A 26,432-nucleotide genomic window follows, 5' to 3' on the forward strand; every position below is an offset into this window, starting at 1 on the left:
GTTCATGATGCTGTTGTTACATTCAATTGTGGTAATATTGGAAAGTGTTGGGCACTGAAAAAGCTGGGAATTAATCCTTGTGAAAATATGATCACTGGGCTGCAACATTGCGACAAAATGAGGATAGCCGATGCAGACAGGTCTGCATCTAATATGGCCAAGAAAGCAAGACAAACATCCAGGAAGGTGAAAAAGAAGCTGGGAGACCTGTTACAGGCCAAAGATTGGTCATCATATGCAGCAGGACAGTTTTAATTAATTGTAAGTAAAAAATTCAAAAGTTTTTTCTTTAAAGTCAATTTCCTGTAAACTAAAATTTTCAGTACATATGCCCAATCATATCAGAAACTATCATAGATAAATGAATGAAAATTTCAGAGACTCTGCATAACATAAAAAGCCATCTCTGGTACTACATTCATTAATATTCCCCGATTAGGAAGTTCACAAAAAAATATTTTCTGCAGAAAAACATTAATATTTTTGTTAATAAATTTATAAAAGTATTTCTTGAAAACTATAAAATGGATAAAGTCGATTTTAGTACTGTTGACTCTATTGGCATCATGTTACATACAGTAAAAATATTAAGGTCCTGCATCAAATAGGTTTTTCAGAAATGGATCAAATACTTACCTAAATGAAGATGGGTTAGAGAAGCAGAGTGTGGTCCCCATAAGCGATGTTGGCTTTTGAATTATTTCTACAACAGAGTGATCGCCCCACTACGCACTATGTGTTCACTGCAAAGTTCTTAATGTTCGTTGCTGTTCCGAAATACTGTTTCTCAGCCACGTAGCCATAAAAATTACGTCAGGGGTAAACGAGCAAGTTTACCTTTCTTTCCCATGAAGATAAATGTGTATTTACGCATTTCTTCGTGTTACACGCGTCATGTATGTGACATCTACACTGTCATTTTCATAGAAGATGATTTGTCGTAATATTCTGGATGATGAGTGCGTACGTCTAATTAATAACAGTGTGGCTTACAAGCAAAACAGATACAGAAAAGAGACAAGATGTGACGAATTTAACTGTTACCGTATCCATCGTTAAATGTGGCACACAGCTATGCCAACAGAAGGAGCCACAAGCCAAAATACACTCCTGGAAATTGAAATAAGAACACCGTGAATTCATTGTCCCAGGAAGGGGAAACTTTATTGACACATTCCTGGGGTCAGATACATCACATGATCACACTGACAGAACCACAGGCACATAGACACAGGCAACAGAGCATGCACAATGTCGGCACTAGTACAGTGTATATCCACCTTTCGCAGCAATGCAGGCTGCTATTCCCCCATGGAGACGATCGTAGAGATGCTGGATGTAGTCCTGTGGAACGGCTTGCCATGCCATTTCCACCTGGAGCCTCAGTTGGACCAGCGTTCGTGCCGGACGTGCAGACCGCGTGAGACGACGCTTCATCCAGTCCCAAACATGCTCAATGGGGGACAGATCCGGAGATCTTGCTGGCCAGGGTAGTTGACTTACACCTTCTAGAGCACGTTGGGTGGCACGGGATACATGCGGACGTGCATTGCCCTGTTGGAACAGCAAGTTCCCTTGCCGGTCTAGGAATGGTAGAACGATGGGTTCGATGACGGTTTGGATGTACCGTGCACTATTCAGTGTCCCCTCGACGATCACCAGTGGTGTACGGCCAGTGTAGGAGATCGCTCCCCACACCATGATGCCGGGTGTTGGCCCTGTGTGCCTCGGTCGTATGCAGTCCTGATTGTGGCGCTCACCTGCACGGCGCCAAACACGCATACGACCATCATTGGCACCAAGGCAGAAGCGACTCTCATCGCTGAAGACGACACGTCTCCATTCGTCCCTCCATTCACGCCTGTCGCGACACCACTGGAGGCGGGCTGCACGATGTTGGGGCGTGAGCGGAAGACGGCCTAACGGTGTGCGGGACCGTAGCCCAGCTTCATGGAGACGGTTGAGAATGGTCCTCGCCGATACCCCAGGAGCAACAGTGTCCCTAATTTGCTGGGAAGTGGCGGTGCGGTCCCCTACGGCACTGCGTAGGATCCTACGGTCTTGGCGTGCATCCGTGCGTCGCTGCGGTCCGGTCCCAGGTCGACGGGCACGTGCACCTTCCGCCGACCACTGGCGACAACATCGATGTACTGTGGAGACCTCACGCTTCACGTGTTGAGCAATTCGGGGGTACGTCCACCCGGCCTCCCGCATGCGCACCATACGCCCTCGCTCAAAGTCCGTCAACTGCACATACGGTTCACGTCCACGCTGTCGCGGCATGCTACCAGTGTTAAAGACTGCGATGGAGTTCCGTATGCCACGGCAAACTGGCTGACACTGAGGGCGGCGGTGCACAAATGCTGCGCAGCTAGCGCCATTCGACGGCCAACACCGCGGTTCCTGGTGTGTCCGCTGTGCCGTGCGTGTGATCATTGCTTGTACAGCCCTCTCGCAGTGTCCGGAGCAAGTATGGTGGGTCTGACACACCGGTGTCAATGTGTTCTTTTTTCCATTTCCATGAGTGTAATTATGATACGAAGCCATATAGATGGGCCTCATTCTGCTTCCACCACAAGACTTACAAATAGCCCGCTCATTCCGCCGAAAGTTGTTTCCGCCGCCACAGAGGACACTGACACCAGGGACTACTTTCTGCATCCGCCATCTCCAAGGACAGTATTCAGCGACAGCAGGTGGATACTGAGATGTTGTAGTGTTGGTGATTCATTTGTTAGGGTCATCGGAGATCAGATAGCGCTCAGGAGGCCCGTTTGTGCGCCCTCTATTTTTATTCTTGGGGCAGTAACTGTGCAGAGCTTAGAGGTGAGCAGTGTTTGCAACATTCATTCTATACCACACTGACCCGTACGGACTCCATTTGAACGGGGCCTACGGGAAGCCGAGTGGGCACTGTGTATCGCTGGTGGGTCGTTGTTCTCAGCAGTGGTCTGTGGAACATTCTCAAAGTTGCAGACCATGTTCTGGATGTCTGTGTAGTACAGACGTCAAGATCTACGCCTTGTGCAAGCAGTGGTGGCCGACCGAACATCATCCAGAGAAGAAATCCGTGCAAATGTTGTACGTGGCGTGTCATCAAGGAGCATTGGGAACCATCTACTTACTGCAGAATTAAGATCACTCGTTAAGATCACTCGCGCCTTTGGCCAGGTTACCACGGACAAGACGACATCGCCAAGCACGGATACTCTGGTGTGGTGAAAGAGTCGACTGGAGAACAGAATGGCGCTCTTCTGTCTTCAGTGATGCGAATAGGTTCTGTCTGTAAGCGAGTGATGAATATACACGCGTGCGATGTAGAACTGGTGAGCGGCCTCTTATGGAGTGTATCTGCCCATGAGACACATCTGCCACCCCACCACCCCAAAGCTTTATGGTGAGGTGGGGGGGGGGGGGGGCTGGGAGGCAGGCGAGCTTCAGCTACAACTCGCGGTCATATTTGGTGTTTCTGCAGAATAAAGTAACCAGTACCGAATTTTACGGACTATAAGACACACCTTCATTTTTAAGCAATTTTGTTAAAAAATAACATCTTTACTATATTTATTATTAGATTGTAAAGCCAGACTAAATGGTTCAAATGGCTCTGAGCACTATGGGACTCAACATCTTAGGTCATAAGTCCCCTAGAACTTAGAACTACTTAAACCTAACTAACCTAAGGACATCACACACACCCATGCCCGAGGCAGGATTCGAACCTGCGACCGTAGCAGTCCCGCGGTTCCGGACTGCAGCGCCAGAACCGCACGGCCACCGCGGCCGGCAAAGCCAGACTACCCGACCAAAAAAATTCTTGCTTTATAAAACCGAACTGACCTTCAAAACCCGTGAAAATCGTCATCTGCACTTTCTTCTTCTTCTTCCTCGTTATCGTAATCCTCTTCATATATAAGATGGTCTTCACTGACATCTACAGCATGTTTTCAGGGATTTTAAAGGTCAGTTCAGTTTTATAAACTAAGAAATTTTTTTAGTCTGGCTTTGCAATATAATAATAAAAGTGGTAAAGATGTTACTTTTTAATAAACTTGCTTAAAAATTAAAGTGTGTCTTATAGTCTGCAAAATGCTGCACCTGATGAAAGATTTAACAATAATGTCTTCTCTCACTCTAGATCACGACTGTTTTATCCATTGTTTTAAATCTCCCTTCGGCGTGAATTCATGTTGGGTTTCATCCATCAGCCATTTGTTCCATTCCTGTCTCATATACACTTTAAATGGTTTGTTTATTGAGACATCGAGAGGTAGCAGTTGTGAAGTATAAGACGTGCGGAGATTTTAAATTAAAGACTGGAAATTTTTATATTAATTCCGAGTATAAGACGAACATGAATTTTGGAGTCAGTTTTTGGAAGAAGAAAGGGCATCTTATAGTACGTAAAATACAGCAGCCGCTACATTGCACAGATCGTTACGCCCACGCTAACGCACTTACTTCGACAGGAAGGCGATGTGCGTTTTCAGCAGGACATTGATTGCCCACGTAACGGATACTATGGCGCAACGTGCTCTTCGTGGTGTATAACACCTGCCTGGCCATCAGATCACCCGATCTCTCGGCAATTGCAGAAATATGGGACATGATGAAGCGGGAAATGGGTCTGCAAGAAACAACGCCGTTTGCAACAAAAGGCCCAAGACGCTTCGGACAGTCTATTGCAGAATGCCATTCGGCACCTTTATCACCGTTTGCATGCGAGAATACATGCGCCAGAGAGGGGTCCGCTGTGCGTTGATGCTAATGTTTGGGCCTCCGTCCTTTACTGAAACTACCCGTCACATCAATTGTCAATAAAGTGACTTTGTCCTTGAGGTAAATGCATTTTTATTTTCCGGCAGTGTAGATCACAGATGGACATCCTTACGCCCTTGGCAGGTAAATGCAGAGGCACAGCTTTACTCGGTCCGCAGTTGTAGGAGGCCAGCAGTTACCGAGCAATTATCTGCGGTGCTGCAGTTATACCCCATCAGCTATCAACGGCTGATTATAATCGGATAGTCAATGCTGTGCGTAAAAGTGATTATGAACCATAAACTGTTTGAGAGCAGTCCGGACTGAACAACTATCAGATTATGGAGCTAATGTACGTTGTGTTAGATTAGAGCAGTGTTAATAACTTTTGCTTCAGTGCCACATTCGTTCATCACACTAAGTTGAGTATTTATCTTGTAAATTTTTTCAAAAAAATTATTATTAATGAATTCTCATTGTGTCGCCCACCCTATGTTTGTTATAGAATCAATCTCTGGAAGAGACCTGGAGACACCGGAGAAGGTTTCAGATTGATTATGTAATACTAAGACTGAGAGTTCGGAACCAAATATTAAGTTGTAAGACATATCCAGGGGCAGATGCGCACTCTGGCCACAATTTATTGGTTATTAAATGTAGATTAAAACTGAAGAAACTGGAAAAAGGTAGAAATTTAAGGAGATGGGACCTGGATAAACTGAAAGAACTAGAGTGTTGAGAGTTTCAGAGCCGGCCGGGGTGACCGAGCGGCTCTAGGCGCTACAGTCTGGAACCGCGCGACCGCTACGGTTGCAGGTTCGAATCCTGCCTTGGGCATGGATGTGTGTGCTGTCCTTAGGTTAGTTAGGTTTAAGTAGTTCTAAGTTCTAGGGGACTGATGACCTCAGAAGTTAAATCCCATAGTGCTCAGAGCCATTTGAACCAGAGTTTCAGAGGGAGCATTAGGCAACGGCTGACTAGACCAGGGAAAGGAATGCAGGGCAAATTTAAGAGATATAATATTGAAGGTAGCAGAGAATCAAATAGATAAAAAGGTAAGGCCTAGTAGAAATCCTTGGATAATAATAGAGATATTGAATTTAACTGATGCAAGGAGAACATTTAAAAATTCAGCCAATGACGGAGACGAAATGGAATACAAACGTTTAAAAAAAAATAAGTTTCACTTGAAGTGCAAAATGGCTAAGCAGGAATGGCTAGAGACCAAATGTAAGGATTTAAAAGCATATTTCAGTTGGGGAAAGATGGATACCACCTACAGGAAAATTAAAGAGGCCTTTTGGGGAAGAGAAGCAGCCGTATGACTATTAGAAACTCAGATGGGAAACCAATCCTAAACAAAGAAGGAAAAGCTGTAAGGTGGAAGGATTTTATAGAGGGTTTATACAAGGGAGATGAACTTGAAAGCAATATTGTGGAAAGGGAAGTGGACGTAGATGAAGATGATATGGGATATATGACACTGCGAGAAGAATCAGACAGAGCTCTGGTTACTTTATTCTGCAGAAGCACCAAATATGAAAATATGACCGCGAGTTGTACCTCCTGCAGCTCCCCCCCCCCCCCCCCTCCGTCACCATAAAGCTGGTGGCAGATGTGTCTCGTGGGCAGATGCACTCCATAAGATGCCGCTCACCAGTTCTACATCGCACGCGTGTATGTTCATCACTTGCTCACAGACAGAACCTATTCGCATCACTGAAGACAGAAGAGCGCCATTCTATTCTCCAGTCGACTCTTTCACTACATCAGAGTGTCCGTGCTTGGCGATGTCGTCTTGTCGGTGGTAGCCTGGCCAAAGGCACGAGTGATCTTAATTCTGTAGTAAGCAGATGGTTCCCAATGCTCCTTGATGACACGCCACGCATAACATGTGCACGGATTTCTTCTCTGGATGATGTTCGGTCGGCCACCACTGCTTGCACAAGGCGTAGTTCTTGACGTCTGTACTACACAGACATCCAGAACATGGTCTGCAACTGCAGTTTAGCTGTGTGCCATACTTAACGATGGACACCGCAATGGCATCGTATCATAATTATGTGGCTTGTGGCGCCCTCTGTTGGTATAGGTATGTGCCATATTTAACGATGGACACGGGAACAGTAAAATTCGTCACATCTTGTCTCTTTTTTGTATCTGTTATGCTTGTAAGCCACACTGGTATTAATTAAACGTACGCACTGATCAGCCAGAATATTATGACAAATCATCTGCTGTGGAAATGACAATGTAAATGTCACGTAGATGGCGTGTGTAACACGAAGAAATACGTAAATATATATCTATCTCCATGGGAAAGAAAGGTAAACTTGCTCCTTTACCCTGACGCAATTTTTATGGCTAAGTGGCTGAGAAACAGTGTTTCGGAACAACAACGAACATCAAGTATTCACATGCTGCGGTCATTAACGAAATTTACGTCAACATCTATACCTCACAAGCTACTTTATTGTATGTCTCCTTGTCGTTTTCGCGTTTACTATATCAATATGTGACGAAGGGCGCTCCTATTCTGGGGATCTTACCTACACTGCTGGCCACCGTAAATGCAACACCCTGAAGGAAGCATCCGAATCAAGTGAAATTTACACCACGAGTTTGCAGCGATGAGATATGCAACTGATTAGAATTTCAGCGCAGACGCACATCACGCGCGCCTGTGGCGCCACCTCATAGCGCCATTTAAGGCTTGGCGATTTCGACGAGTGTACGTTCGGCACGTGTGTTTACCTTGTGGTTGTTTCACAAGACGATCAGTTATGCCTCGTAAACAACAGCGAACATCTTTTGATCAAGTATCCGAGTTCGACAGAGGAAATATAGTGGCTTACCGAGATTGTGGATTATCATACAGAGAAATCGCTAGTCGTGTTGGACGAAACCAAACAACTGTAATGCGGATATGTGACCGTTGGATGCAGGAGGGTACGACGGACCGACGTGGTCGATCGCATTCACCTCGGTGCACCACTGCACGTGCTGATAGGCAAATTGTGCGCATGGCAGTGACGGATCGCTCAGTGACATCCCGAACCATAGCACAGCACATTGCGTCTGTAACGCATCATCTAGTGTCTGCGCGTACCATTCGACGCCGTTTACAGTAGAGTGGTCTGTCCGCAAGACGTCCATTGCTTCGTCTACCATTGACGCAGAACCACAGACGTCTCCGTCGCCAATGGTGTGATGACAGACGGATGTGGACGGCAGAATGGAATGACGTTGTCTCTACTGACGAGGCACGCTTCTGTCTGCAGCACCACGATGGTCGGATTCGAGTGTGGAGACACCGTGGAGAGAGGATACTGGACAGCTGCATTATGCACCGCCACACTGGTCTTGCACCGGGTATTATGGTATGGGGTGGTATTGGATATTACTCTCGCACGCCTCTAGTACGCATTGCCGGTACTTTAAATAGCCGGCGCTACATATCCGAGGTGCTGGAGCCAGTTGTCCTTCCTTACCTTCAGGGCGTGGCCACAGCCATATTTCAACAGGATAATGCGCGACCACACGTGGCACGCATTGTCCAAAGGTTCTTCGTCAATAACCAGGTTGAATTGCTTCCCTGGCCGGCTCGCTCTCCAGATCTTTCGCCGATAGAAAACATGTGGTCCATGGTTGGTCAACGAGTGACCCAGATTACATCCCCAGCTGCCACAGCAGATGATCTTTGGCAACGTGTGGAAGCTGCTTGGGCTGCTGTACCCCAGGAACACATCCAACGTCTCTTTGACTCAATGCCGAGACGTGTGGCAGCGGTGATCTCCAACAATGGCGGCTACTCTGGCTACTGATTCTGGCAGGAACCACATGTCACAGACGTCTGTAGACGTAATCATTTGATACTTGGTCAACATGTTATCTACAAAATAAATTTTGTTGTGCTACCTCTTGTCTTTCTTGGTGTTGCATTTACGGTGGCCAGCAGTGTACTTCCTCAACAAACCCTACCCTGTAAAATTGTCAAGCACTGTTAAAGTATCATTCACACGAGGATTTTGTTACCTACTTCTTTCATAGGTGGACTACGCTTGCTGAGTTTTCATCCAACGAATCTCAGTCTACCAACTAACTTGCCTATGATCAGTTTTATATGGTCGTTCCACATTAAATAACTCTATACGCATAGTCCCAGATATTAAATGGGTGTGATTGCTTCCAGTACTTGTTCGCCGATTGCGTAATTATACAGATCTTTCCACCTACTTATAAGCAATGCGATGCATTTGTTTATATTGTGGGGTCATTTGCCAAGCCCTGCCAGTTTGTTTTTATTGCCTCATCCTCAGATGCACCTGGTATCTATACGAGGATTTATGTAGAGCGTGTTCGGGAAATCCGGTTACAAACATGTAGAAATTGTAGAGGGGAGTGAGTACATAATATTTTGGACGGGAACCCATGCCCAGGAGCGTCATCCAACGACGCTACAGAGTGTCAAAGCTACAGGCGCTGGCGACTACAAATGTATGTTTATACAGGGCGATTCCATGATTCTAGGACGATGGAGAATTGTATCAGTCTGAGGTAAGGTTTGTCGTATCGGAAACAAACGAGTCGAAAGCTATAAGCGAAAACCGTTCTGAAACCTCTGACAGTGTAATACGTATAGTAGCACTGTTGTTGCTAAGATTGTAGGGTAGGCAACCTTCAGAGTTGGTAACATGGACCGAAACAAGGAAAGAAATGTCTAGTACACATGGGCTCTAACATGCATACCTGAGGAGTTAGGAGTATTTGTTCATCTTCGCTGCTTGATACACATCTCCTCTATTGAACAAGTGCTCATAGCTTTTAAGGTACGCATTTTCGAGCACACATTTACTGGACATTTTTCTTGTATTGGTCAATACTACCTCCTCTGAAAGTTGCCTGCCCTACAATCTTAGCAACAATGGTACCACTACATGTATTCTACTGCCAGATGTTGTGAGTGTGTGGGTTTTATTTTCTCAGTCGCGCAAAGGATTGATCCAACAAGTACCCTTTGGCTCCTTCAAGAAACAATTTCCACCTCACACTACTACAGAAGTCAGACAGACGCTCCTTATGTACCAACAAGAACTGGTTGAAACACATTCAGCAACAATTATCTTCAGGAGATGTCCGCTGTAAGGAAAAGACAAAAATATTCTATATATTCTTACATAACTAGTGGAATAGTTGGGTTTGGGAGTATTGCTGGTTAGTGTAAGAAAAACATTAAACGAATGAAAAATATTACTTATTACAAAAAATTCTGAGAAATCAAGTGAAACATTTTCTTATAAAATAATAGTAAATTTCCGGGTTCTTTTCAGAGCAGTAGATTGCCTCTTACAGATAGGAATGCTATTATTTCACAAAGTATGGAAAGGTTCTTTTCTCCCTTTTCTTTAAGAATGTTATTTACTCGGCAGAATGGCTGAGAGCCGCGCCTACACAACTTGAATAACTTTTCTAGGTACGGTCAAGGCTGTCGCGTGAGAAATGTAATGGAGTGCACTATTATGGGGGACAGATGGGGCTCGCATACGCAGTAGCGGACTATACTGTGAGCTGCGACGACTGCTGCCTGCGTCGCTCGCTGCTGACAAATAACACACCTATCTCTTTCTATCTGGATTGACCTCCGCCAATCAAACTCTCCCTATGCCTCGATGAAGTCAAGGACTCCTATCCACCCCTAGTCTAACTATAGGCGTGGTACACTGGTCAGATAACAAGTCCACCGCGATGCCACTCATTACTCGCTCGAAGGGATTTAACTAGTACTCTGTCCATGTTCATACCGCACAATAAGTGTGGCGGCCAACACAGTGAACAACGCTTATCACGAGCGACTCAATATAGTGTCACTCCGATTCGCTAACGACAGAGGTGCTCTCCCAGTGAAGTACTGAGGAGAGACTTTGTTCCTCGCTCTTTGCGTACACTTACGAGCGCACTTGCTCTCGTTACGTGTTCCCACTCCAAGAGCGACAACGGAATGGCCCCTTTTTCTGGAAAAGTTGCAAGGGTATATCATTCGCTGTCTTCCCTCACTTCTCTGGCTCTTTGTATCAGAAATATTCCGCCAATCAGCGTTGCTCTTTTAAACGGGAGAATGACGTTTCGTTTGAGTCGACCAATGCAGAAATCTGTAGCATCTCCATTAGGCGTATACTGTCCTGTGAGAACTCTGTAACTATGCAGTCAGTCCGTGAAATAATGTGTTTTCTGGGCGCTCCCACACAATGTAGCGGTATTTGCTTTTAAGTCGAACATGGGGGTTGGTATCCCTTCGCTCCAGCAAAAGCTGTCTTCTCTCTGGGCGGTCGCTTTGGCCGAAGCAGGTATGTTGTTGACCCAGCCCTCTGAAGGGACGGTCTTCCCAATGGGCTGGTTTCCTCTTTAGAACGAAAATTCCAGTGGCTGTCATGTTGTGTACGCCAGCCTCAACGTTTTTCAACCTCGGTGCACACTTGCCATTTACTTATTGGATTTGCATATCACTTACATGATTTCATGAAAAATTGACTCTACCTTATCGAGTTTGGGCTCAAATGTAGCGTCTTGATGTGCAGAATACGATTGTGAGGACGGAATATATAAGAAATGAAGGTCAGGAGACAGCGCCACATTACAAGATATCAGAACGGCTTTTGCTTATAACTTTCGACTTGGTCGTTTCCGGTACGGGAACCCTTACCTCAAATTGATGCATATCACCTTCTCCATCATCTTGGTAAGTTTGTAAATCATCATGGAATCACCCTGTATATACGAGGGCTATTCCGAAAGTAAGGTCCGATAGGTCGCGAAATGGAAACCACGGTAAAAATCAAAAATGTTTTATTTGCAACAGTTAGATACACCTTGCAGCTACTTATCTCCATAGTCGCCGACCCGACTTAGACGTGTATCGTAGCGTTGTACCAACGTTCCCATACCCTCGCTATAGAAGGCAGCCGCCAGTGCTCTCCGCCAATTCTCTACGCTGGCCTACGGCTCGTTGTCTTGTGCCGAAATGTTGTCTTCATAACCAGCGGTTCATGTGACCTGAGCTGAAACGCAGAGGGAGACAATTACGGGCTGTATTGTGGGTAATCTCACATTTCCATTTGAAAACGATGCAGGAGCATCTTCATTGCCCCTGCAGAATGCGGCTGAGAATTGTCTTGAAGACGAAACAGCACGACAGTTATGTAATGTTAGCTGCATAGCTTCAGGGGAAATTTCTCACCAGGCCCCCGTACTTGGCGGCAGACACTATTTTCTAGACATCTTTACGCACTCACTGCGAGCTCAGAAATGAGAAGAGCGACGTGATGCTAACTGGGGTTATACTAGAGACACTACCCAACACATCTGTGCAAAGCTTTATCGGATTTTCATAGTCGTTTCCATTTCGTGACCGATCGGACCTTACTTTCGGAATAGCCCTCGTACATATATTTACAAACGTCGGCGCTTATATGTTTGAAGCTCTGTAGCGTCGTTGGATGACATTGGTGGACATGGGTTCCTATTCAAAGTATTATGTACTCATTCCCCTCTACAAGTCCTGGAAGAGTGTAGCGGGATTTTCTGAACAACCTGCATACCAGTTCAGTGTCAAATCTATTTCTAATCTCAGCTGAAAGCAAATCATGGCCTTGAATTTCCAGGACTAGTATGAATTCACAAAACTCTATGCATTATTGTCTATCACCATCATGAAGCGGTTATAGTGACTGACTACCATATGGCTGTAAATACAAATGTTGCTGTGAAACACGCCAAAGAGGCGTATGAAGAAAGGCTGTCTTTCAACTGGTATGACGAGTGAAAGATTGCCGTTTGCGCTCCACATCTTGAACAAACGCAACGGAGCGACAGGTAGATTTGCAATAACAACCAGTGCCTCAAAACTGCTGGCGCCATCGTTGAATGGTTTGAGCTATGTGAGGTACAGTGCCATACACTCGAAGAAAATCACGCTGCGCAGTTCTAACTGAATTACACATGTTTAAGCGAAGAACACAAAACGCCTTCTGTTGCTGTATTGCTGCCATGTTGACTCGGCACACTTTGGATAATGAACGATAGCCCCCACCCGTAGTAAGTTTGATACACAGGTTCAAAATTACCTCATGTTTCTACATTCATTCATGTAGACGACATAGTCTTGTGAAAAAGGTTGAATCGTTTGAAACACTTATGTCGACGGACATACTTCAAAGAACCACATATACAATGTGCATGATATATACATAGTGTGTACTTACAGGAAACATCATCTTGAGCTTACTAGGAGCGAATGCTGGTTCCAGCTTGAGTCGCAGCCTCTTCCAGTTGTTGCCAGCGAGACAGAACAGTTGCCTGTTGAGTGGCATTGTTTCGTCCAGGTTCATGCCCCGATCGTAAAACATGTGGAAATCCTTCACCAGCACGCAGTGCACCAGGATGGGGTCGATAATGACCAGAACGGGTCGGAGCAGAGCGTAGATTCCCACGAATCTATGACCTATGCAGAATAACTAACCTCAGGATTGCAGCAAATAGCAGACACCTAGCAGAAAGCAACTCATTTCGTCTGTCACTCACTGGGAAAAAAAGTACTGTATTGAGCTTGAAGATGAAGCCATACAACTGATAACAACTGGGGACAATCTCCTTACAAAAGTATGAATTCGTGGAGTATTTTTGCATTTCCTACGTTGAAACTGTTGAGTATAGTGGTAAACTGGCTTGTCGTCCACTGCTTCGCTCTCGTAAGCTGTATGGTCTGCTCAGATATTTTTTTCATCGATTTCTTACGTTGTTCACAAATTGCAACACCTTCTAAACTTTTCAAGCTAGTTAAGGCCATAAGCGCATGGTCTTCTCCGAATGTACTTGATCAAACTGCGATTCTGATAGCTACAATCCAAAGTTTTTTTAATCACGCCTTTACGTTCGTTTGGAGATATTTCCATGGAAACTTCCACACCCTTCCTCATATTTCTTTATATCTAACCGAGAAGTGAAATACCAATCTTCTTAGATTTAGCTTTAAAAATTTTCGATGAAACTAAATATTTTCTTGATAATTTTCGTACTCCATTCCACCCCCTTACGGGCTGAATTTCTAAAAACAGGGCCACATGTAGTTTTTTGTTTGAAAGCGAGAAGCCAAATGCAAATTTTCATAGATTTAGCATTGAAAATGCGTTCATAATTAACTATTTCATTATAATTTTCATTTTCGTTTTCATCCCCTTAGGGGCTGAATTTACAAAAACACTGAAACACGTAGTTCTTCATATGTAACCGAGAAGCCAAATACCGCTTTTCACAGATGTAGCTTCAAAATAGTTTAATAGTTCTTTAATAACGAATTGTTTTCAAAAAAAACTTTCGCCCACTATTTCATCCACCTAAGAGTTAAATTTCCATAAATGCTAAAACATGTACTTATTTCTGACCGAGACACCAAATACAAGCCGGCCGGAGTGGCCGAGCGGTTCTAGGCGCTTCAGTCTGCAACCGAGCGACCGCTACGGTCGCAGGTTCGAATACTGCCTCGGGCATGGATGTGTATGATGTCCTTAGGTTAGTTAGGTTTAAGTAGTTCTAAGTTCTAGGGTACTGATGACCTCAGATGTTAAGTCCCATAGTGCTCAGAGTCATTTGAATCATTTGAACCATACACAAATTTTCAGAGATCTGGCTTCAAAATTGCCTTAATAGCGACACATTTGAAAAAAAGGCATTTCATCCCCTTCCTTCTTAAACGACACGTACAGCATAACATCAACACCCTCTCCAAGTTTCAAGTTTTTATCCTTAGCGGTTTGGAATGGCCCATGAAGAGTCCATGAGTGAGTGAATGTGTCAGTCAGACATTATGACCACATACCTTACAGTCGATATGTAGACTTTTGAAGCGGATAACAGCTGCGACGCGTCGCGACATGGGAGCAATCAGGCCTTAGTAGGTCATGGAGGGAGCTGCACAACGTCTGCACACACAGATCGCTTAATTCACATAAATTCTGGGGAGGGGGCGATGAACTCTGACGCCACGTTCAGTCACATTCCAGATGTGTTCGATCGTGTTCAGATCTGGCGACTGGCGGAGGGAGGGGATAGCACATCAGTTGAAATTGGCCACTGTGTTCCATCACATTCCTGGCCTTGTGACATGGCGCTTGATCATGGTGAAAAATGCAACTGCCCTCGGGAAACATGAGGGTCATGAAGGGGTGTACATGGTCTACAACCAGTGTACGATACTCGTTGACCGCTATGGTGCCTTGCACCGAGCTCCGCTGGACCCGTGGACGCCCATGTGAATGTTCCCCATAGCATAATATGGCCGCTGCCAGATTGTCTTCGTCCCACAGTACAGGTGATTCGGAGCTGTTCTCCTGTAAGACGACGGATTCACGAGTTCCCATCAGTGTGTAAAAGAAGGTATCGGGATTCATCAGACCATGCAACGCTCTGATACTGCGCCAACATCCAGTACCGGTGGTTATGTGCCCATTTCAGTCGTAGTTGCCGATGTCATGGTGTTAACATTGGCACATGCATGGATCGTTGGCTGTGGGGCCCCATCGTTAGGAGTGTTTGATGCACTGTGTGTTCAGATACACTTGTACTCTCCCCAGCATTAAAGGTTGTCCTGTTCTATTAATCTGCCTAGCCTGCAATGTCCGACATTTGTAATGAGGGATGGCTGCCCAACCCCACGACGTCTGGAAGTGGTTTCACTTTGGTTTCGTCACGTGTTGAAGGCACCACAGAATTCCTCGTACACCCGACATGTCGTGCTGTTCCGAAATGCACGTGCCGAGCCTATGGGCCATCACAGTCTGTCCGCGATCAAACTCAGATAGGTCTCGGAATCATGTTGTTGTTGTATTCAGTCCGAAAGCTGGTTTGATTCTGCTCTTCACACAACTCTTGTGTTATCGATAGCTACGATGCCACGGCGTAGGTGCAAGTTCATAGGTTGGCACTAACAAGGGAACCTCCCCATCGCACCCCCCTCAGATTTAGTTATAAATTGACACAGTGGATAGGCCTTGAAAAACTGAACACAGATCAATCGAGAAAACAGGAAGAAGTTGTGTGGAACTATGAAAAAATAAGCAAAATATACAAACTGAGTAGTCCATGTGCAAAATAGGCGACATCAAGGACAATATGAACTGATGATCGCCGTGGTCCCGTGGTTAGAGTGAGCAACTTCGGAATGGGAGGTCCTTGGTTCGAGTCCTCCCTCGAGTGAAAATTTTACTTTCTTTATTTTCAGAAAGTTACGATCTGTCCATTGGCGTCTCTGTTCACTATAATAAGTTTCGTGTCTGTGTTTTGCGACCGCACCGCAAAACCGTGCGATTAGTAGACGAAAGGACGTGCCTCTCCAATAGGAACCGAAAACATTTGATCGCAAGTTCATAGGTCAACCGATTCCTCCACAGGAAAGCACGTCTGATATATTCTTTACGACACTGGTGACGGCATGTGCGTCACATGACAGGAATATGTTGTCGAGCCACCTAACTTGCACACTTGGCGAATGGGTAAAAAGATTCTTCTACCTTTCCCGATTTAGGTTTTCTTGTGGATGTGATAAGCACTCCCAAAACAGTGATGAAAACATAAGAGTTTGTCACATAAACTGCAACAAATGAATGCAACAGTTTCACAGTCGCTCAGTTTTCCCTGTGCTCTGTCAAAACATATGTTTTTTACGTTTTCAAATGTTTCCGTGCGTAGACCGTCAAATCCTGTATATGTCCAAGCAAATCTGAACATGTCCTGGAATTTTGGAGAGCGAAGTCGATTATGTGTGAGTGCCTGAACTTTGATAATTATCTGAAAATAAAAAACTAAACTTTACACTCGAGAGAAGATTTGAATCAACGACCTGTCGTTCCACAGCTGCTCACGCTAACCATGGGACCACGGCGCTCGTAAGCTGACACGCTCCTTGATGTTGCCTACCTTGCGCATGGACTACTCAGTTTGTATATTTTGCTTATTTTTTTCATAGTTCCACACAACTTCTTCCTGTTTTCTCGATTGATCTGTGTTCAGTTTTTCAAGGCCTATCCCTGTGCCAACTTATAACTAAATCTGAGGGGGGTGCGATGGGGAGGTTCCCTTGTAAGGACCGACACCGACAACAGCGCCATCTAGCAGGTGCTGTTGATCTGTACGAGCGCCGCGGCAGATTCAGCCCATTTGATCACGAGCAGATGGCCGGGACAAATCGCTTCAACTTCAGAGGGTTGGTTGGTTGGTTTGAGGGAAGGAGACCAGACAGCGAGGTCATCAGTCTCATCGGATTAGGGAAGGACGGGGAAGGAAGTCGGCCGTGCCCTTTGAAAGGAACCATCCCGGCATTTGCCTGGAGCGATTTAGGGAAATCACGGAAAACCTAAATCAGGATGGCCGGACGCGGGATTGAACCGTCGTCCTCCCGAATGCGAGTCCAGTGTCTAACCACTGCGCCACCTCGCTCGGTGGCTTCAGAGGGTGTTGGCTTGCTGTTGAGAATTTGTACTACTTACGACGGGAATACGGTTTCGCACCAACGTACAAAGCTATGTTACCATTTATTAACTTTTTTTGCCTATAGTAAACATCTATAATTTTATTCGCAGTACCGAAGTGTTTTACCTCTCCTGTTCCTACTCGCTTTCGTCATTCGGCCAACCTTCCAGTTTTCAGAAGCAGACCCACGCGCCGCCTTCCAGGCGGGATACAAAAACTCTGTCCTGTACAGGGTCTTTCTCTGCATAACTACTGAAACTTACACGCATTTCTATCAACAGTCAAGCCTTCGTCTCCCACTACTCTTGCCCACTTCCCCCACTTCCACATTTCATTAACGTACTGGCGGAAGTAAATCTGTGAGGACGGGGCGTGAGTCATGCTTGGGTATCTCAGATGGTAGAGCACTTGCCCGCGAAAGGCAAAGGTCCCGAGTTCGAGTCTCGGTCCAGCACATAGTTTTAATCTGCCAGGAAGTTTCATATCAGCGCACACTCCGCTGCAGAGTGAAAATCTCATTCTGGATACTGATGACTCCTTGCTGCCTTTGTACGTGTCCTATTACAAGACTTCCTATTTTAGTCAAGTTATGCTGTAACGTTATCTTCTCCTCAACTCAACTCAGTACTTTCTCACTAGTTATCTCATCTACTTAATCTGATTTCGAGCCTTCTTCTGTAACACTAGATTTCAAGAGCTTTTATTCTCTTCTTGCCTAAACTGATTATCATCCGAATATGAGGCTACACCCTATAACTCTCGAAAAATACCTACAAAACTATCTTCTTATAAATTAAATTTATATTCAATGGTAACAAATTTACCTTTTCAGGCATAGTTTTATGGATGTTGCACAATTTGCACTTTATATCCTCTCTAATTAGGACTTCATTAATTATTTTTCTGCCCAAATAGCTAAACTCGTCAACTACTTTTAGTGTCTTATTTTCTAATGTAATGGTATAATTTGCGTACATTCCATTGTCCTTGTTTAATTCTCTTGGTGTTCATCTTACCCCTTGTTTTTTGTGCTCAGAATCCCAAATTTTATTTCAGGGGCATGGTTGATTTCCTGTTGATGCCCACCTGATTCCTTGGCCAAAAAAGTAACCGCCATGTTAATGGAAGTATTTTATTCATTAAGCATTTCCTTTACATTCAATGAAGTTGTAAAACGTAGTATTCATGGACAAAAAATTTACAAATATCTTCCTCATCAATGCGTCCGTCGTCAGAAGCGAACGGAGTGAAGTTCTTCATACACAATCTAGAACGAGTACGTTAATGGCAGTGCAAGTGTCAACGTTCAAAGCTTACAACGTCGTATTAGTACAGTAGAGAAAATCTTGTGGTAACTGCAGACCATTATGTCTGGCATTGTTCATAGAAAATAGCGCGAGCAGATGGGAAATTATAGTTAACACATGGATAGTACAAAACGGTTCTTTCGGCTTTGTGTGTTTCCAATCTTGAAATGAAAAACATACTCGTTTATATTTATTGTATTGAGTATTTCACTATTTGTAGATTTCCTACCCAAAGTGTAATTTAATAGTGAACTTATCAGTATACAAATCATAGCAGATATCAATAGATCTATGAGCATGTTTAGAGGTCTGCAGATAATACAGCAATGCATACCATATTATGTGTCTTCAAGGTAGGGCCAATGTAAGAGCATTGTTCCACAGAAGCAACTTATCATTTGGAGCCCCTCTTTGCCCCCCTCCCATCCCAGGCACAAGGTGCCTTTCCTTGAGTTCTCGTTAGACATTTAAAAATGAATGTAAATCTAGTTCTCGTGGAAATGAGTTACTTGTTCTTTTAAAATTAGTACTACATAGACATTCCTCTGTAATGGAAATAAATTTCTTCATCTCATTCGAGCTCTAAATGTTAGACCGGAAAAAATTCATTTGTATTTAAAATGATTCCTGACATCTTTAAATACTTTTAGCGAAAGCAGAAAAAACTAGACCTATTGCATGGTACTATCTTCAATAAATAATCCATATAGTAATCTTAGTGGAAAGAATGGAAATATAAAATTTGTGATAGTTTAACAATGGAAACTTTTAATTCTATAACTTAAGAATTATTTTACTTTCCATTGGGAAAAATGAAACAGAAATGCAAAAATATATTTTAATTTTATACTGAGGTGTTAAACAAAAGACTTTGTAAGTTGTGTGTTACATGTGCAGAAAATTCACCAGGAAGTAGTTAAACTAAGAAAAATTGCCGTGAAAGCAACTGAATGTTGGTAAACGTGATCAAAGTTACTATGTACGCAACTGAAAATGAAAATACCAGTCTATGACTGATACAAATGAGAAATATTCTATTAATAAAGTCATGTATAATTTCTACAATTCTTGAAAATAGGCACAAACATTTTTTTCCATGGACAAAGACAAATCAGCATTTTTCTACGTTTTAACTTTGCAAAATCTTTCAACATAGAATCTGAATATATTGATTTCAAGATATCACTTTCAGTGACTAAATTTGCACACCACACAATCGTCCTTGAGAAGGCATAGTCCTAAGGTAGTACTGAATTTTGAATAACTAATTTCATGACTGACTAATTATATAGTTAGAGTAAAGAGAATCATGTGCTAGCAAAAATAATGGTAAATATGTCAGTAAAATTGTTTTTTCTAATGTAAGATGATGAGCTCTCTGGAGAACTTAAATTACAAGGAGTGGCCTCCAAGATCAAGTCTTCATCGCTTGGTGAAACTTAAGCCGAATTAGACGGGACATAATCGAAAAGTTTACGTTTCGAGCACGTTCATACTAATTAGGACAATATTTGATACTAGCTTGGCACCAGCTGCTTCGCTCACGTAGACTGTATGGCATGCAGAGATTATTTTGCTTTCATTTCATCGAAATTTTTTTCGTTCGCAAACTGCAACACCTTTTACGCTTTTCACGCTAATTAAGACCATATAAGCGTGATCTTTTCTGTATGTACTTCTGACCAAAAAGCGATTCTGGTAGCTGGAGTTCAAAGGTTTTGTTAAACATGCGTTTTATGTTCTTGCGGAGATATTTCCATAGCAAGTTCCATCCCGTAACGAATATTTCTTTGTAACTAACCGAGACGTTACATGCTGATTTTAATAAATTTAGGTTTAAATTTTTCTTAATGTAACGAAATATTTACTTAAAACTTTTATTCCCTATTGCACTCCCTTAGTGGCTGAATTTCCAAAAACAGTGAAACAAGTATTTTTTTCATCTTTAACCGAGAAACCAAGAGCAGTTTTCAGACATTTAGCTTCAAAAACGCTTTCGCAATGAAATATTTTCATAAAATATTTCACCATCTATTTCATCTCTTAGGGGTGGAATTTCCAAACCCAGTGACTTGAGTATGTTTTATTTCTTTCTAACAGAGAAGCCATATACAAATTTTCGTATATTTTATTTCAAAAGTACTTGCAGAATGAAATATTTCCACAGAAACTTTCATATCCGTTTTACCACCATGGGGCTGAATTTCCAATAACAGTGAAATAAGTATTTTCTTATTTCTAACGGAGAAGCCATATTTAAATTATCATACATTTAGCTTTAAAATACTTTCATAATAAAATATTTTCGTAAAAAGTCTCATCCCCTTCTTCACTCCCTTAGGGGTTGAGTTTCGAGAAACACTAAAACATGTATTTCTTTTAAGAAACTTCCTGGCAGTAAAACTGTGTGCCAGATCGAGTCTCGAACTCGGGACCTTTGCCTTTCGCGGGAAAGTGCTCCATCATCTTTTTCTTTTTTTTGTTCGTTTTTGATAGTTGAGTTTGGTCGTTGCGGACGTCACCTGACATCCGTTCAAGTTCGTTTTTTTTATTACTAAGGGCAATCAGTTCTCTGACCGAACACGCTGAGCTACCGTGCCGGCTATCCAGCTCAACTACCCAAGCACGACTCACGCCCCATCCTCACAGCTTAATTTCTGCCAGTACCCCATTTCCTACCTTCCAAACTTTACAGAAACTCTCCTGCGAACCTTTCTTATCAGCGCACACTCCGCTGCAGAGTGGAAATCTCGTTCTGGAAACATCCCCCAGGCTGTGGTTAAGCCATGTCTACTCAATATCCTTTCTTTCAGGAGTGCTAGTTCTGCAAGGTTCGCAGGAGGGCTTCTGTAAGGTTTGGAAGGTAGGAGACTGGCAGAAGTGAAGCTGTGAGGACGTGGTGAGTCGTGCTTGGGTAGCTCAGATGGTCGCCTACCACGCAGGGAGCCCGGGTTGGATTCCCGGCAGGGGACTGGGTGTTGTGTGTCCTTCATCATCATTTAGCCGGCACGGTAGCTCAGCGAGTTCGATCAGAGGGCTGCTCGCCCTCTGTAATAAAAAACTAAAAGGAATCAACGATCAACTTGAACGGATGTCTTGTGACGTTCGCCCAGACAAAACGCAACGAAGAAAACCGAACAAAATGAAAGAAAAATGATGGTAGAGCACTTTTCCGCAAATATGCCTCCTCCGTTAGAAATAGGAAAATACTTATTTCACTGATTTTGGGAATTCAACCCCACGGTGGTAAAACCGGGATGAAAGTTTTTATAGAAATATTTCATTATGCAAATAGTTTTGAAACTAAATCTACGAAAATTTGTATATGGCTTCTCTGTTAGAAAGAAATAAAACATACGCATGTCGCTGGTTTTGGAAATTCACCCCATATGGAATGAAATAGAGGGTGAAATCTTTTATGAAAGTATTTCCGCTGCAGAGTGAAAACCTCATTATGTATTTCTTTTGTTTGTAACCGTTTAGTGGAATACCAGTGTTCATGGATGTACGTTTAAAAATACTTTAGTAGTTCTTTAATAATGACATATTTTCAAAAAAAGATTTCGCCCATTAATTCACCCCAAAAGGGTTAAACTTCCAAAAATGCTGAAACACGCATTTCTTTGTTTTTGACCGAGAAAGCAAATACCAGTTTTCTAAGTTATAGCTTCAAAATTACCTTAATAGCGAAATTTTTCTAAAAACCTTCATCCCCTAATTCAACCCCTTAGGGTTCGAATTGCGAAAAATCCCTTCTTAAACAACGGCAACAATACAAGATTCACTCCTTCTCCAAATTTCAAGTTCTTATCCTTAGCGGTTTGGGCTGGCCGATGATGAGTCACTCAGTCAGGCGGCCACGACATTGCCTTATATATACAGAGACTGAAGTCAGGGACGATACCTAATCACACACAAGCAATTAACTCGCAAACAGCTCGTATGCGGCCACATTTTCACCGGAATGTTTTTGGTTCCACTATCGTATACTTTACACAGGCCAGTTTTTTGCTGCTATGGTACACTTCATATACAAATGTTGAACTTGGCTACTCGAGCGGCCGCTTGCGTTGCTTGGGCCTTAAACCTGCCACGAGGTGCAGATAAACATCTGGAAAACTATGAGACCAAGTTATGTACAGGTTAAAATAGGCAAAGCATTATGTCACACTTACTTTTCATCCTTTTGTATATCTCTGCGATGTTCATGCCCATTGACATCTCTCCTAAGAAGCAGCGACGCATATTTCCAAAAGGGAAGCTTGGCGGTATATATGGCACTCCTCTGTCCTTCCAGTACCGGAAGCGTAGAGCGAAAAATGAGGAGAACGATATAGTACCCAGTACAACAGCGGCGAGTAGCGTAGTGGACCACGAGCCCAGCGGGGCGCTCTCTGTGATCATCCTGGAAGGCTACAAAAAGAAAAGAATGCAACTTAACTCTGCGATCAGACACAGAGGGCCACGCGATTCCAACCGACTGCAGTGCTGTTCACTGCCAACGGCGTCGTTGGCTGCGGTAGGAACGGCATGTGAACAGTCTGCCGTTATCTCAGACTTACGAGTATAAGTACACTCCTGGAAATGGAAAAAAGAACACATTGACACCGGTGTGTCACACCCACCATACTTGCTCCGGACACTGCGAGAGGGCTGTACAAGCAATGATCACACGCACGGCACAGCGGACACACCAGGAACCGCGGTGTTGGCCGTCGAATGGCGCTAGCTGCGCAGCATTTGTGCACCGCCGCCGTCAGTGTCAGCCAGTTTGCCGTGGCATGCGGAGCTCCATCGCAGTCTTTAACACTGGTAGCATGCCGCGACAACGTGGACGTGAACCGTATGTGCAGTTGACGGACTTTGAGCGAGGGCGTATAGTGGGCATGCGGGAGGCCGGGTGGACGTACCGCCGAATTGCTCAACACGTGGGGCGTGAGGTCTCCACAGTACATCGATGTTGTCGCCAGTGGTCGGCGGAAGGTGCACGTGCCCGTCGACCTGGGACCGGACCGCAGCGACGCACGGATGCACGCCAAGACCGTAGGATCCTACGCAGTGCCGTAGGGGACCGCACCGCCACTTCCCAGCAAATTAGGGACACTGTTGCTCCTGGGGTATTGGCGAGGACCATTCGCAACCGTCTCCATGAAGCTGGGCTACGGTCCCGCACACCGTTAGGCCGTCTTCCGCTCACGCCCCAACATCGTGCAGCCCGCCTCCAGTGGTGTCGCGACAGGCGTGAATGGAGGGACGGATGGAGACGTGTCGTCTTCAGCGATGAGAGTCGCTTCTGCCTTGGTGCCAATGATGGTCGTATGCGTGTTTGGCGCCGTGCAGGTGAGCGCCACAATCAGGACTGCATACGACCGAGGCACACAGGGCCAACACCCGGCATCATGGTGTGGGGAGCGATCTCCTACACTGGCCGTACACCACTGGTGATCGTCGAGGGGACACTGAATAGTGCACGGTACATCCAAACCGTCATCGAACCCATCGTTCTACCATTCCTAGACCGGCAAGGGAACTTGCTGTTCCAACAGGACAATGCACGTCCGCATGTATCCCGTGCCACCCAACGTGCTCTAGAAGGTGTAAGTCAACTACCCTGGCCAGCAAGATCTCCGGATCTGTCCCCCATTGAGCATGTTTGGGACTGGATGAAGCGTCGTCTCACGCGGTCTGCACGTCCAGCACGAACGCTGGTCCAACTGAGGCGCCAGGTGGAAATGGCATGGCAAGCCGTTCCACAGGACTACATCCAGCATCTCTACGATCGTCTCCATGGGAGAATAGCAGCCTGCATTGCTGCGAAAGGTGGATATACACTGTACTAGTGCCGACATTGTGCATGCTCTGTTGCCTGTGTCTATGTGCCTGTGGTTCTGTCAGTGTGATCATGTGATGTATCTGACCCCAGGAATGTGTCAATAAAGTTTCCCCTTCCTGGGACAATGAATTCACGGTGTTCTTATTTCAATTTCCAGGAGTGTACATCCTGTTCCAGTCCTCCAGCGAAGGACAACATCGTTGACAGTACTGCAATTACAAACAAGGTCTTCCACATGGCAGTCACATATTCTTACTACCCATTTTTGTAAAGGAGAAAATGTTTACTTTATACCGTAACTTGGAGATTATTACATGTGTGAAATACTTCATAGGCCACATTTCAATGAATAATTTAATTATACAGATCGCAGTTTCATTAAAGAGCAACCGCATGTGAACTTGAGACAAACAGGGAAAGCACAACATTACATATGGATACCAAAAATTATTGCGCCGCATTAAAACTGCGTTCTGAGCATAATTACTCAAGAGGCATCAGATAAAACAGATGTCCACATGAAACCTACATGAGGTCCAAATGGAATTTGGATGTGAGACATCGATACTTCAGCTTTGCGGCATCGTCTAAAGCAACTCAAAAAGTTTTGTGTAGACTTTTTCCAAGCGATTCGTTTTCTTTTGTATCAGGTGGTACGTAATCACCAGAAAAACTGCACATTAAGAGGTGGTCCAGTGTGTGGTGTCGTATGCAATAAAGAAATCGTCCGTTGCCGTCTAAAGAAGTTCCCGACGTGAATTTCGAAGGGAACCACCACAAGTTAAGATGATTAAGGCTTGGTATGACAAGTTCCTAGCCACCGGGAGTATAAACAGGCGGACAGGTTCTGGCAGCGGTGAGAACGACGTGATGGGCTAAAAAAGTGCCTACGGAGGTCTCCGGAAATAACCAATTTGGATTTCTTCCTGTAGGGTTATGTCAAAGATATTGCGTGTGCCTCGCCTGCGCATGGCGCTGGCGATGTCCGCAGAAGAAATATGGATGTGGCAGCCTCCACCTCCCCAGGAAAGCTTCAGCACACATAGGTCGAGAAAGGGTATCGTAAAGACATGTTCAGGGTTACGAAAGGTGCCCGTGTAGTGGCATATTAATTATTTGTACAAAACTTTTGGCGTTGTTTTACATGTTACCGCAAGTCACAAGTATCTATGCCACGTAGGTTTTTAATTGTATTTGAAAATCAGGGAGTGTTCATGTGGAAACCCTGAACTTTTAAACCTTTTAGAGTCCATTGCATGGGGGCTTAATTAAATGCAATGTAAATAATTTTAATTTTCAGTCGCTGCACTGTCCGGTTACGAAGTCTCGTACCGGTTGGCCCTGACTAGTATTATTACGCAATCTGACTGCTTAGAACAATAACAAAGAATGAAATGGAAATTTTCATTAACACAATTAATTAATTAAGTCCCCAGCAACTATAAAACCAACGCAACAACAAGCACAAGAGTAACTGTTCTGTGTGTGGGAGTGTGACTCAACGTACGCATCTGGCACGGTTCTTCTTCAACAACACAAGAATTTTTAAATAACATTTATACTGAATTAATTAAAGAAAATACAAATACCATAATTACTCAAGAGATCCACAATTACACTCTAATCCAAGAACACAAGCCAGATGCTTTGTTGACTGAACCTGTAATGACACATTATTTAAAACATGGAAATAATGAAAAATAAATCAAGTTTCGTTACCTTCATATATTGACCAAAATCACTCTCATAATTACAATATAGCTCCACACCGATTCGCTATTACAACATCTCAACAAGAATTTTTCAGTATCACATCTCAGCAAGCACATCTCAACACGAACTGACTACTACGAGCTCTCCCCAAGCACTGCCTTCTAGCACATCTCAATAATGACTGTGCCAGTGGAGGCGGCGGAACAATGCTCTCTAGCGATCTCTGGCGCTGTGGCTCAGTGTAGCCACCTTTCATATGCCCTTCCTCCACGGCTAGAATTTGATGGTATTTTTGCCAGCAT

At 44.2% G+C, this 26,432-nt stretch overlaps 1 protein-coding gene across 3 annotated transcripts in view; it reads right to left on the minus strand.

The window, feature by feature from the left end:
- Nucleotides 1–26,432, minus strand: part of LOC126263115 (cytochrome P450 3A19-like) — a 157,212-nt gene that overhangs the window by 111,924 nt on the left and 18,856 nt on the right. The window contains exons 2-3 of one of the 3 annotated variants that reach the window (XM_049960125.1): nucleotides 22,760–22,997; nucleotides 13,017–13,255 (exon numbers count right to left, since the gene is read on the minus strand). The exons of 1 other annotated variant lie outside the window; for it this stretch is intronic. In XM_049960125.1, coding sequence (XP_049816082.1) covers nucleotides 13,017–13,255; nucleotides 22,760–22,988 — 468 coding nt within the window. In that variant the 5' untranslated portion in view covers nucleotides 22,989–22,997. The remainder of the gene's footprint in view (nucleotides 1–13,016; nucleotides 13,256–22,759; nucleotides 22,998–26,432) is intronic. One more of the 3 variants, XM_049960126.1, reaches the window with a different exon arrangement.

Source organism: Schistocerca nitens, chromosome 6 (genome assembly GCF_023898315.1).
Source record: "Schistocerca nitens isolate TAMUIC-IGC-003100 chromosome 6, iqSchNite1.1, whole genome shotgun sequence".
Lineage (NCBI taxonomy): Eukaryota > Metazoa > Arthropoda > Insecta > Orthoptera > Acrididae > Schistocerca > Schistocerca nitens.